This window comes from Hipposideros armiger, unplaced genomic scaffold (genome assembly GCF_001890085.2).
Source record: "Hipposideros armiger isolate ML-2016 unplaced genomic scaffold, ASM189008v1 scaffold_406, whole genome shotgun sequence".
In the NCBI taxonomy this organism is placed as follows: domain Eukaryota; kingdom Metazoa; phylum Chordata; class Mammalia; order Chiroptera; family Hipposideridae; genus Hipposideros; species Hipposideros armiger.
In genome coordinates, this window is record NW_017731756.1 from 756,958 (window position 1) to 771,111 (window position 14,154).

Here is a 14,154-nt window from a genome sequence, read left to right on the forward strand (position 1 = left end):
GGGGAACTGGAATGTAAACACATCTGACTTCACTGTGAAAACTCTCTGCCCCTTCATCTTATTTTTCCTTTGGGGGCCTCAGAGGGGAAACCAAAAGCAGATGGACCTGCCGGGTCATTTTTCTGCTCGTGGCGTCTGCAGATCTGGCATGTGGCTTGTGCTGGGGCGGGGTGCTGGCCTGGGATGGGGCAGATGTCATCCCGCATCTGCCTTCCTTTCAGGATGACCCAAGAAAAAGCACCACGGACCACACTGGAACAGAAAAGGGACCAGCCCACTCTCAGCCTGATGCCTGAGGCTCTCCTGGTCCGTGTTTTGTGCACTGGGTCACTTAGTAGAGGTTCCAAGTCACAGTCACAGGGGTGCCGTCTCTTCACCCCCTTTCCACTCATGGTATCTCAGCCAGACCCTGCAGAACTGCATATGCTGACAGTCCCTGAGTGAACTGGCTGGTGCTACAGCTGGTCTCATGGAGCCTGCGGGGGCCACAGCCAGGCCTGGTGTGAAACAGGGGAGACCGAGGCAGCACCCGCTACAAGAGGTTCTCATCCTCTTGGTTCCCAGGGCCTGACTCTCACTTTTTATTTCTTCAAGAGGCCTTGGTAGCTCCATGCTGGCCTCCATGGAGGGCTCCCGGCAGACCCTGTGACACGTGTAGATTAGACAGGGGCTGCCCCTCCAGGCCCAGAATTCCCCTCTGTGGATTTGCACACAAAGGCTGGTACTAAAGGCCCTTTATTTAAGATAACAGTAGGAGAATTTGGTTCACTGCCCTGCAGCCTAGATGGGCCTTTCGTGCCAGTTAGAAAAAGGAGCCTCCTCCTCTGGGCAGCAACAGCCCTGCGTGTGTGAGTCAGGAGTGGAACACCAGGCCCCACATCTGCCCCCGCACCCTCACACAGGCGTGGGCACACTGGACACGCCCAGCAGCTGTGGCTACTCGGCTAGGCATCATGCACTGTCTATTTTTACAAGCAGCCCGTTGGATATCTCTGAGCACTGCAGTCACTCACTCGTATAACTTGCTCATTTCTATAACAAGATCTTCGTTTGCTGTTAATTGTCTACAGAGGTCCCTTCTGCTTTAATCAAGGAGAGAATTCAAGTATTTATTTCAGTGCCTTTGTTAATTTCACACCCTTTCTCCTCTATTTTATGGCTTGCTTGTGTTTCTTGCAACAGATTATTTTCCATTCCTCCTGTGAAGAGTTCTGTGCTTGGTCTTCTGGTTGCCAGGGCCACGCCAGCTCAATAAGCGAAACGAGCTCACGCATCCATTGTTCAGTTCAATAGATGTCTACCGAATGACAGCCAGGTGCAGCCAGGTGGCGGAGGAGCCTGCCCCAGGATCACTCGCTCTGGGGGTGGGGGAGACAGACAGTATAGGTGTCCTGTCAGCATCTACACAGGATGTCATATGGCCTGGGAGGGGCACTACCTATGCTCAGCAGGCCAGGCAGGTCCTCTGAAGGAGTTGACAGCTGAGCTGGGGGGACTGTGAGTCGATGAGGTGCTGAGATGGGGCTGAGTGCAGAAGCTCAGAGGGAGAGAACGGAGGAGCGTTTGGGGAACTGTTGTGTGGCTGTGGAGCGGCCAGCCCCTTGCCCATCTTTCTGTTGGTCTTGATTCCCCAGAAACCCAACAGCAGTAGGCTCTAGTTCAGACGAGGCTTTCCCAGGTGGAACACAATGTCAGGAGCCCAGGGAAGGAAGGAACTGGGTGGGGGGTGGTGTGGCCGTGAGGCCAGCTCCTGGGAAACTTGCTTGTGGGGGCTACAGTTTAGTGACCCCAAACAGATAGTCCTGGACCAGCAGCATTAGCATCTCCTGGGAACTTGTTAGAGATGCACATTCTGGGGCCTCACCCCAGGGTTACTGGCGTCAATCCATGCCATCTGTGTTTCAGCAGCTCTCCAGGGGTTTCTGTTGCGTTCTGAGATTGAAGACCCACCTCTGTGCTGAGTCTGGTGGTGCTTGACCCAGGACCCTGCTCAAGGGTCACAGCAGGGTCCCCCAGAGTGGGCCGCAGGCTCCCGATGGCTGGCTGCGGTGCCCCTGGTGGTATGTTCCCTGCAGGGTGCCGATTTACCAGGCTGTGCCCCTCCCAGCGCTGCCTGAAGCCCACAGAGTCTCTCTTCAGTTGGGGAAACCGAAGAGCCATCTTGGCTCCAGAGCTCCCCGAGGATCAGCTGGGCTTCCCTCCAACCACAGACAGCTCAGTGCCTCGCTTCCTCACAGACGTGGCTCCTGACGGCAGTCCCCAAAAAGCCTCAGCCTCATGTCTGCTTCCAGGAAACCCAATTTAGACAACACGGGTGCTGCTAAGGACCTGCTGCCACCCGCAGGGCTCAAGCCTGGCTTTCTGTCTACTGCAGTGGCCCCGCTGGCACCTTTACAAGTCTCCATCCTTTGCCCGCCAGGCTCTCCGCTCTGCTCAAGGTGACTTTTCTGCTTTTGCCCTCCTCTCACTCCCTACCTGCCTGGGGCCTTGCTCTGCTCTCTCCCTGAAGGTGATCAGCATAACAAGACTGTTGGAGGGCAGGTACCTGTGACCTTGGAAGTGCTGACCTAGAGGCTAGGTGCTGTCAGAGAAGGCTGGACGGTGCCTCGCCCCTCTAGGCACTTGCCCCTGGCCTTGGCAGGGACTTACATTATTGGGTCCTGATGTACTGAGCTCACACTAATCCAGTCTATCGCAGACTGAAGTGCAGAACAAGCCTCTCTGTTAATGGGTTTGTGGTGGAAGAGACTTCTTTTCTGTGTGGGGCATGGTCAGGTCACCAGTCCCTTTCCCAGCATCACAGAACGTGAGGGCATGAGGGCTTTGTAGTCCTTAGAAGGTGGTCCTTTGTAGTCCTTAGGAAATTGGTGCCCATGGAAACCTTTACATGCTGGAAGAAGGGGATAAGAACATCCTGTGACCCATGGATGACCTGAGAGACCAGGCCTTTTAATCATGTGGGCTCACATTTCGAGGCACATGACTTGACCTGTAGAAGGCAAACCCATGGGCTAATGAGAATTACAGAAGGTGGGCCCACTGGAGTTCCTCCATCACTGACCTTTAGCTTAGCCTGGTCGGGTTTTCCCTGGAGTCCCAAGGCCAGGACCATTTGAGGACTCCCTGGCTCACAACAGCACACTTATTGCTGCAGTTGTTTTTGTGAAGGCAACAATTCTCGTGCTCAATCTCAGACTACATGACTATTTGGTACTGTTCTGGGAAGAAAAGTCAGATAAAGAGCAACCATATTCCCACCCTAGATGCCTGTCACTGGTGTGCATGGGACCGACCACTAACTTCTTGGAGCTATAGAAGATAGGTGATGGTCAAGCTAATCCCCTACTTGATAAACTGATGAGGTCAATCTAATCTTTTCCTCCCTAGGAATAAAATGGAAAATGCGATTTCAAAGGTCATATTCTCAGAAGGATCAGGCACAGTGCTGTAACATATGTGATGTTAGGAGCCATGGTGCTTGTTACTTGGTATAAACAGCCACGGAAAACATACATTTAACTTACAACAGTCAATCACAGTCACGCTGGCCATGAGTCACTGCTGCTCTGATGACCACCGTGATCAGTGGACAGATTCCTGACAAAAAATTGCTATCCTTTGAAGGACATTATCTGACATGGAAGACTCCCTTCTGTTACCCAAATGAAAATCTCAACCCAAACAGGGACAATGATGCTCTAGGGGGTGAAACGGAAAAAGGGAGAGCAGAGGGATGGGGACCCCCATGGCAGAATGGGGTTGGGGTGGGGAGAGAAAGAAGTCCCTCCACACTCTGCTCCAAATTTAAAAGCCTGCGTGACATGGAAGCTCTGTGCATGGCTGAGGCCTCCAGAATGCATTCACAACTCTTGGGGAGTGATGTTCTTGGAACCGTATTACCTTCTGGGTCTCAAAGACAGAGCAGCCTTCTTGGGTGGCTGACCTGATGCATAAGAGCTGGGAGCTTCGGGCTGACACCAGGAGCCCTGTGCACACAGGAGGGGGAAGGCTGTGGCTCTCACCAAGCAAGTGAACATTTATTCAGAGCCTGTGTGCCAGGCATTCATTTTGGGGGACCTCAAAATGAAACACCTGAGCCTTGTCCTCAAGGAGCTCAAGCTCGCTGTGTCCTGCCTCTCATTTGGGGAATGAAATTAGGGCCTCAGGGTCTCCTGCGGATGCAGGTGTATTTCTTCAGGGAAAGGGTCCTACATCCAGTTCTTCAGGAAGAGCAAGACCATCACCCCCATCCTCCTCAGGCACCTCCCCGGCCCCCAGGTTTGAGCAGAAGCCACTGGCGCTTATCGAGGAGACCCAGTCAGAAGACAGCATCTTCTGTCCAGTGTTGGTGAAAACTTGAATTTTAGCCCAAAGACATCTAGAACAGCAGTTCTCAACCTTTCACAGGGGTTGCCTAAGACCATCGGAAAACACATAATTTCGATGGTCTTAGGAACCGAGACACCACTCCTCTATCCATCTCTAGTCCCACATGCAGATACGCCCACATATGAGTACCCGGCAACCCCTGTGAAAGGGTCGTTCGACCCCCAAAGGGGCCGTGACCCACAGGTTGAGAATCGCTGATCTAGAAGATAGTGTACTAATCCATGTGGCCCCCAGGAAGGTAGGTTAAATACAGGCAAGTTTTTACTTCCTTTTGTTTAGTTGGTTATGATAATAACCCAATCACAACAGAGTGGGCAGGTAAAGAGAGGATGTTCAGGGATTTCCTATCTGCCGTCACAGTCACATAAAGGCGCACGTTTCCACTGGGCTTAGTGAGGGAGGTGAGCGTGTACCAGGATATTCAAGCTACCTCTAGGAAACATTTTGGAGCTTGGCAAGTTGCTTTTTCAAAAGACATTTTTTGCTTGAAATGCATTCACTCTACAACACAGGTCAAATGTCCCTCTGACCCACATCGGATCTATGGAACTTTCTACCTCGCCATATTGTTTGCCAAATTCATATTCTCTGCCTTAGAACGTTCATTCAAGTAACTGACTCATTGCCAAATAAAACAGTAGAAGGCAGTCTAATTCTTCAGAGCACAATTTAAGTGGGGACTTTTTAAACTGCATGTATTTTTTAAGAACTGTAATTTAACAAGAGCAGATTTTCTAAACAAGATAAGCATCTCACTTGTAGCAATGATTCATCCGGTTATATTTGGCTACGATACGCAGCTGCTACTCACGAGTGGGACAGTTATGGTTGTTAAGATACTGAGCTACTTCCAGAGCAGTTGGTAACTAGCCACCATGAAGCCCCCACAACCACCCACGTCTCTGGCATCCCCCGACCTCCGGGGCCCATACCCCAGACCTCAGGGGCCTATGGCGTCATCTCTGTGCTATGGCTCATCCTTTCCTGATTGGCCAGCGCCTGTGACATCAAATATTTTGATTATCCCCCTTGCTTATAATAAATGTCCTAAGGACAATGACATTTTTAAAAACATGCTAGACTTTTCTTTTCCACACTTTCCCATTAACACTATTATTAGATGCACATAACTACACTGACCAACTAGTAACAAGACACCCCTACAGAAACCACACATTTACATGCTAGCATGGGGTAGGAGGGAGAAGGCATGGGACCCCAAAATATAAATAGCAGCTCACACGTTGAGGGGCAGCTGGACTTTGGGAGCCGTGCCCTGCTGTTCAGCCACTGGGACACATCCGGCCGAGGAGGAAGAGTCCTGGAAACAGACAAGAGGAGACAGGAGTGAGTTGACAGGAGGCTCCTGGGCAGGGAAGAGAAAGGCAAAGTCAGGTTGGAGCCCAGAGGCATCTGTCCAGGAGCCTCAGGGTCTGCTTGCCTGAATTGCTAACACGTTTTTTCAGCACGTTGGAGAGATCTTGGCGGCCAGTGACACTGGTCCCAAGGCGGGTCCCAAGGCGGCTCTCAAGAGCCCTCCTGTAGAGCTGCTCAGGAAACCACTTTTTGGCCTGCATCTGGCTTGATCAGCATCAAACTGTGTTTAACATGGAAGAAGGCAGTGTCCGGAGGCCCATTTTTATTGTTAGAACTTGAATAAATTATTCTTGTGTTTGTCAGAGAAAATCCTGACAAAGCCTATCACGCTACAAAGCATGAGCTCACTTAAAAACTGCATTCCCAGGAACTGAAGATTAATCTCTACAGAACTTTAGTCCTTTGGCTGTGGGTCGATGAGCAGGCTGCAGGATGACAGAGCACAGCGTCTCCCACCATAGACCCCTAAGGGCTCAAAGCTTCAAGGGTGTGTTGTGAGAGATGACTGGAGGAACGGTCTACTTCGAGATGGTTCCATTAAGTCCCAGGTACATGCTAAACTGGCTGAGGGAAGTGGTTAAGGGCCAAGCAGAGAGATCTCGGCTGTGCAATGTTATCACTGGGATAATTCCTGCCCAGAGAACCCTGTCGATCCAGCCCATGGGGGGCAACATCATCCCAAAATCCCCTTAACACCCAGCTCTCCTGCCTAGCCTGTCATACCCTGGGCAGTACCCTGTCTTCCTGTTTAGCTGGCACAATGAGTTGAACTGTGTCCCCCAAAAAGATATGTCCAAGTTGTGGCCCCCTGGTACCTGGGAAAGTGACCTTATTAGAACAAGAGCCTTTGCAGATATAAGGATCCTAAGATGACATTACTCTTGATTAGAATGGGCCCTAAATCCAATTATAAGTGTCATCAAAAGAGACAAAAAAGAACAGAGACACCCAAAGGGGAAGGAAAGCCATGTGAAGACGGAGGCATTGATTGGGGTGATGCGTCTATATGCCAAGGAACTCCAAGGATTGTTGGCAGCCACCAGAAGCTGGGAGAGAGGCACGGGACGGATTCTCCCTCAGCCTCCAGAAGCAACCAGTTCTGTCAACACCTTGCTTTTAGACTTCTGGCCTTCAGAACTGTGACAGAAGGACTCCCTGTTGCTTGGAGCCACCCAGTTTGTGGTATTCGTACAGCCCCAAGAAACTAATACAATTCAGTCAACTCACTGACCAGTGCTGACCTTGCTTAGCTGACGGGCTCCACATGCTAGGGCAGCCTACCGATCCACCCCTAGGTGGCTGACTTCGCTCTTCCACCAGGGATCGTGAAAGGTGCTGGGAACCTCAGCATATCTGCAACCTCTAAAAAGTTCAAAATTCTATTTCTTTTTCTTGTTTAAACAATAAAGTGCCTGGAAGAATGAGAACATGAAACGCAGAAGCGTAATTTCCCTCATTTCTCCAAGATCCCTCGAAGGCTCAAAGGACCACCCATTCCAAGCTCCTACACCATGCTTCTGGAGTGCTTGCTGCATGGGAACTAGGCTGAAAGGTGGGGGGACATTCCTTCTGCTGATAGATTCGGGGACTTCTGTCTGCTCACCACACCTGCCCTCCCTAGAAAGGGAGACAGAGACCAGAAGGCATTCCCTATCAAGGCTTGGGATTGTTTTCTGTCAAGGTAGTCATTTGGAGTTCGCCACAGCCGGCCAGGGACCATCACCCACAGAGCTTCAGGTAGCAGTGGGAGGGCAACCTCTACAGGTGCGGCCACCTGGCTCCAGGCCCTCCCTCCCCTTGGGTATGGACAGGTACCCTAGTGCTGGGTTTCTCAGGACCCACAGTTCTCCTTGTATGGTCACTGGAAAAAGGTATGCATAGGACATTGCAGCCTTTCACTCACTCAAACAGGCACAGGGGAGGCATGGCATCATGCCAGAGGCGGTCAGCAGAGGTCGGTGAGCACCTCTAATGTGGAGCTCATCTGCTTAGCAAGGTCAGAACTGGTCAGTGAGTTATTGGGAAATGCCCCCATTGGCGCTCCACACAAGAAAGTGGTGTGACGGTCAGTTGAGTTGTAGGGTTGTTTTGCTTGTGTGGGCATGTTCTAGGTCCTCACTGATATCTGCTGACCACCTGACTGCCAGAGCCAGCTCGGGGCACAGACATGGCCCAATGCGGGGCTTACACTGTGGGGAGGGGACAAGCATTAGACAGGTCATTATAGACATGGTGGTCCTGCAAGTGCAGGGCCACAGGAATACATAACAGGGACCTCACCTGAGGGCGTGGCAGAGAGGGCTTCTGTGAGCAGTGGGTGGGCCCATTAGGTGAGGTAGTGAGGGTCAGGGTGGGCGGGAGAGCAGCAGAGAAGCCTGCCCAGCAAGGGCTGGCAAAGGCAAGCTCAGCAAGTTTGAAGACATCGAAAGAAAGAAAGAAACGCTGAGCGATATGGAGAAGGGACTCAGAGTGGTACAGAGCCAGGGTGTGCCTAGGCCTCCCGCACCACTAGGAGGGTTCTGGTATTCACCTTGACGGCAAAGGGGTGCTCTGGAAAGCTGGCAGGATAAAGGTAGAGATAGGATCAGACCCACGTCTTACAGGGGGACTGAGGAAGGTCAGGTCTGGGTCAGGGGCATGGGGACGGAGAGGGAGAGGGGTCTGAATGTGGGTAAGAACAATAACAGCAGTAATGATAACAACTGCTCCCCTTCATCCAGAACTCACCAGTACCATCTGGAATAATGCATTTAATTCTCACAATAAGCCTGTAAAGTGGGTGTTTTTTTTAATTACCATTTTATAAAATGAGGAAACTGAGGCACAGAGAAGTTAGGTGAATGGCTCACATTCATACAGCCACCACATGGCCAAGGCTGGGCTGGAACTCGGGCAGTTTGATGCCGGAGGCCAAGTGCTTATCCACCATGCCATCTGTATAACTTTCTTATGGCTGCTGTAAGAAATGACCACAAAGTTAGTCGCGGCTTAAAGCAACACAGATATACTATCTGACAGTTCTGAAAGTTAGAAGTCCCAGATCAAGGCACCGGCAGGGCTGTGCTCCTTCTGCAGGCTCTAAGGGGAAACCCATGCCTTGCGTCTTTCAGCTTCTATAGGACGCCTGCAGTCCTCGTCTTATTGCCTCTTCCTCCATCTTCAAAGCCAGCAACGTATCATCTTCAAATCTTTCTCTGACCTCTGCTTCCATCATCTCACCTTCTCTTTCACTCTGAACCTCTTGCCTCCCTGTGTGATTACATTGGGTCCACCCAGATAATCCAGGGTAATCTCCCTTTTTGCCAAGTGAGGTAATATAGTCACATCTGGGAGTCAGGACATGGGCATATTTGGGAGGCCATTATTCCCTCCTCTACCAATAGGACTAGTGGATTCATGGGCTGAAGGGATTGAGGGAGGAGAGTGAGCCTAGTTTCTGGCTTTAGAGACTAGCCAGCTGGAGAAACCATTTGAAGAGACAGGGAAGATGAAATCTGGGGGAGGTCATCAGTGCTGGACATGTTGAGTTTGACATGCCTGGAGACGTTGAAAATGAGGGCAGCTGGTAACGCCAAACAGCTGAGAAGGGGGCCTGGCCTCAATGTATAGGTTTGGGGGTCATTAGCAAATAGCCAAGCTACACAGCAATGCAGCCTCACTGTTGAGCCCTTAGCTCTCAAGTGTGCGAGCCTCTGTCTGTGACCTTGGACAAGTAATGTCATGGAGCCTCACTTGGCTTTCTCATTTTTAAGATGACAGTCATGGATTTCTATTCTCAAGCACACTGTAGCGACAAGGGGCTGCATTTAGCCTCTCATTTGAAACAACTGAAGAAAAACCAGGTAAAATATGTGGATCAACGGTTCCCCAAATTTTGGAAATTAAGGACAGATACTCCTGAGAGACAAGAAAATATAGTCATAAAGGCTCCCATCTTCCAGGGTAGTTGGAACATTAAGTGTAATAATTTAAAGCTCATAGTAAGCCCTGAATAAATGCTGGCTATCGTTACTGGAGCCAAGGTGGGAGGTGGATGAGATGGCCTGGGAGAAAGTATGGGGCGAGGAGACAGGATGCGGAGACTCAGCCTGTGGACCACCAACATGGCAGAGGAGCCGGCAGAGAGGACAGAAAAAAACCAAGAAGCACTGGTGTCTCTGGGTCCAGGCAAGCGACTGTTTCCAAGTGGAAGCAGTTGTCAACCACACCACACGCTGTGGAAACTCCAGTAAGATGAAGACAGGAATGAGCCCTTTGATTTGGGGGTGCAGGCATGTACTGCACACCTACTGGGGCTGGCCATTCTTGTTAAAAATGACCCCTCAAATATTTGAACAAGGCAGAATGACGGTTCAGATGAGGATTTCACTGCAGCATTATTTATAATGTAGAAAACCTGAGCTACTGAAGCAGCCCAAATGTCCCGCAGTAGAAGGTTCAATGGCAGATGACACCATGGACACCACACAGCCATGAAGAGCATTTAAACTGATAGGCATGGTGATTTGTGTAAATTACATCAAGCTGAAAAGATGGTTAGAGAAATGGCTATGTAGGATTATCTCATTTCTATAAAAGATGCATGTATTTCCATGGGAAAAGGGTCTGGAAATTTACATACCAAATGATAACACTGATACTTCGGGGAGTTGGGATTTGGGATAATTTTTAAAAACCTAGGTGTACAAATTTTTCATCATTTTATGATCAACAAGTGACAATGGTTTTCTGGTACATTGTCAAAGTGGTATAAAAAGAATAAGAAGATTAAGTTATTTGAGGGCTGCTTCAAGATCAAGCTCTGGTTGATGGTGATCCCATGCTTTCCTGGGCTCCACATGTGCCATCTCCGCGGGGGATGCCAGGAGCAGACAGGGGAGGACCATGGGGGTGACCCTGCCGAGCACCACTCTGTTGAACGGGATGTGAGCAGCAGTGAGCAGGCAGAAGGCAGTTGGCTGGGCAACAAGCAGGGCCGATACCCAAGATGACTGGTTCCGATGAACCTGAAACACGGGACCCTGCTTTTGTCAACATGCCTCCTGTCCAAACAAACATGTCTCCTCTCCTAAAACAGCCAAACCGGCCCAAATCAGCACCGTGCATGCAAAACACCAGTGAACCGAGGTGGGGACCACTCTGCGTCTAGTTGTATGTGGTCTCAACCTCCCAACGTCCTTGAGCCACTCAAGTCACAATTCAGTAGGAAGAAATCATACCTGTGGCCAGGAGAGACACAGGAGGTTGTTTCTGTCCACTGGGCAGAGGGAGAAGGCTGGCTGAGGCTGCGGACTGGGCCAGACATGTGGCCTTAGGGCTTAAGAACCCTTTTTTGCTGGCATCTGCCGACTCTCCTAGGTGAGCTGAACACAGAACACTCCATAAAGCAGGGTGTTAGGAGGGTCAGGGAGGACTTGGGAGGTTTGTGTGGGGGGTGGTTACCCAGGCACGTGGATGACAGGAGCAGTCAAAGGGCTGTCCTGCGACAGGAATGCACCTAAAGAAAGCCAGAGGGCAGGGGCATTCCTGTGGATTTGTTGGAAACCTGGCCCTCAGTTGAAACTTGATACAACAAATGTTACAAAGCAAACATGTGGGATTTCACAGCAAACTATTACTTGGAGCTGGAATGGAGGATCAGAGAAAGGTCACACTTGTAAAAACATTTTTATCTGAAGGTCAAGACGAAGAATATCTAAAACTGATGCTAGGCTGAGCGCATGGTCCGGTCTTGCCCCCCTGCACAGTGGAATGCAGAGCCCAAAGTGAAAACAAAAAGTGTGACTTCCTCATGTAGACAGGAATTTCCATCCACCCTCCTCTGAACCGGGCGTTCATTGTTGTTACCACCAATACGAGGTGACAAGCAGTGTTGCTGGTGGCGGTGGGCGGAGGGGGTGTCCCCAGTAACAGCTGAGCAAAAGGTAGCCGATGGGATGGGATTACGGGGCCTCCTGAGCAGCGCTGACAGGCAGCCAGGCCCTGCTAACTCCTGGCAGGTACCACAGAATGGAACACAGCTCTCCTTTAAGTGATTTGGATTAGACATTCGTAAGCACAGTGCATCCGTAAGCTTCCAAATGAGCATCATGCCCAGCCTCAGGCGAAACCATGCTGCCTGGAGTGACTCTAACCCTTAATGAATCACTCCTAGGACTCACAGGACAAGAAAAATCTGGTTTGAGATTGATTGAATGCAGCACCAGGGCTTCTTGTGCCCCGTACCCTCCAGCTCTGACCACACTGGATGGGGCTTCCTAGGCCCCCACACCAGAGCCCATTTATTCCTAAGAGCCACGTCGTTAACACTGCTCTGATTTCTAATGGCTTAATTTTAAATGATTCTGGGCCTTCGGGGATGAATGCAGGCTTGGCAGGAGTGAGAGAAACCAGGCAGGGTTAAAAATAAGGAAGGAGAAGGGGCTCCAGCTGCTTTTGGATAAAAATAATTGGGAACACAGCCTCAAAACAGACACTCTTCCTGTCTCCAAGATCACTGGGCTCAGAGCCCAGCCCAGCCTGGGCAGATGGAGTTGTGCCCCTGGTCCAGCATGAGAAGGCCTTCGCCTGTGATCAGACAGGTTCACATCGTCTTTTTTCCAGATGACTGCATAATGGACCCACACTGGGGTTCAGGCCAGGCAGGTGAATATACTCTGATCTGGGGGAGCCGGTCAACCACACTAGGATGCTGGGGACTTGACCCCATAGAATGGACAACTCCAGTAATCCCGTTGGGCCTAATATTCAAAACAAGCCCACAAGCATTTAACACGAGCCAAGTATGAAAGGGGTTAGCTGTGTTGGTCACAGGTCCGAGGTAATGCTCTCGTCAAATGGAACTCCCATGGTGCTGGCAAACAGAGAGAAGGCGTGCCTGGGAGCCCAGCGCCATTTTTTGGCTGCAGTGCTATGGCCAAGAACCCCTCTAAACTGTCAAGTTGTCACCAGAGGCTAGAGGCCCAGCTGCTGCATTTTAATGGGGCCCCTGAGCAGTAGCTGGGAACCAGCCTGTTTTATTTTCCTTTTGGGATTAATAAGAGCGAAAAAGAGGGTCTGTGGGTTGGTGGGCTATAAGGGGGCTCTACACAGGGTCAAAGTCTAAGATGCTGAGAAGAAACATCTCCTCGGTTTAATTTTTAATACGAATCCAGGAAACACTGTCATCACCCGAAGGAGCAGTGAAATAAGCATCTTTTCTTCATCACACTACCACTCCATAACAGAGTGTAAATCAGACTCTTATGAACGTGCTCTTCAAAGAAAACTTCAGAATAAAACATTTATGGCCTGGTTCTCCTGCATGTTTCCAAAAAGAACAGCAAACAGCTGGCAGGGCCAGAGGGCCAGGGGGATTTGGGCGGGTGAGGAGGACAGGGCCCGGTGGGGTGGGGGCCTGGGCTAGATGAGCTCATGCTGGCAGCTGGAGGTCAGAGGCCGAGCAGTCTGACGAGATGGTCTGTCCCAGGAGAGGGAGCACCATGCTTCTCGCTGACATAACCTACACAGTTCTCTCTTCATCCCTGGGAAAGCTGGCTGGCTGCTTAAGATCAAGGCTATAAGGAGACCTAAATACAACTAGAATGCTGCCCACTTCCCATTCTCCTCCTGGCAGACACTCCAGATTTGCTCACAGACAATTTGACCCTCGAGCATCTGGGCTGCTGACCCCAGGTCTGTGTGAACAGGCTCCTCGCTTAGTCCCATGGTCTGCTCAGGAGTGGACAGACTCACACAAAGGTCAAATCTGGCCAGTTGCTGCCTCATGCTTTTGTAAATAAAGTTTTATTGGCACTCAGCCATACTAACCTCTTTACTGTTGTTTCTGAATACCTTTACCCACAAGGGCAGGGCTGAGCAGTTGTGACAAAGACTACATGGCCCTCAAAGCCTAAAATATTTACTACTGGTTCTTTACTGACAAAAGCTTGCTGGTCCTGCTCTAGGTCTGTAATGAGAGGACAAGCCTCCAGTTCCTGCCCTCACCTCACTGGACCAGCAGTTAGGACCAAAAAGTCACAGCTGTGCCAAAAGCTTAACAAGAAATCCCCAGAAATTATTAAGGGAAATGCCCCCCAACACACACACACACACACACACACACACACACACACACACACACACAAAGGGGGGGTGTGGGCATGGGAGAATAGCATCCACAAAAAAGACTCCAGTTTAGGGAATGAAAATCTCAAAACACCAGCAAGGGAAGGGGAGGTCTGTAAAGGTAGCTATAGCATATACTTCTTACCTATTGGGGCTGTGCAAGTTTCAACTCTGAACCAATAGATTTAACCCTTGAGCCTTTTTGTCCATGAGGAAGAGTCATAGGTGGGTCTCCACTTATTTCTTTCCTCTTTAGCCTTTCCCCCATACAAGAGTCAATTT

At 50.4% G+C, this 14,154-nt stretch overlaps 1 protein-coding gene across 3 annotated transcripts in view; it reads right to left on the bottom strand.

Annotated features, from left to right (window-relative positions):
• Window positions 1–14,154, bottom strand: part of SH3RF3 (SH3 domain containing ring finger 3) — a 382,241-nt gene that overhangs the window by 74,215 nt on the left and 293,872 nt on the right. For all 3 annotated transcript variants that reach the window (XM_019663839.1, XM_019663838.1, XM_019663840.1), the window contains one exon: window positions 5,631–5,710. In XM_019663839.1, the coding sequence (XP_019519384.1) occupies window positions 5,631–5,710 (80 nt within the window). The remainder of the gene's footprint in view (window positions 1–5,630; window positions 5,711–14,154) is intronic.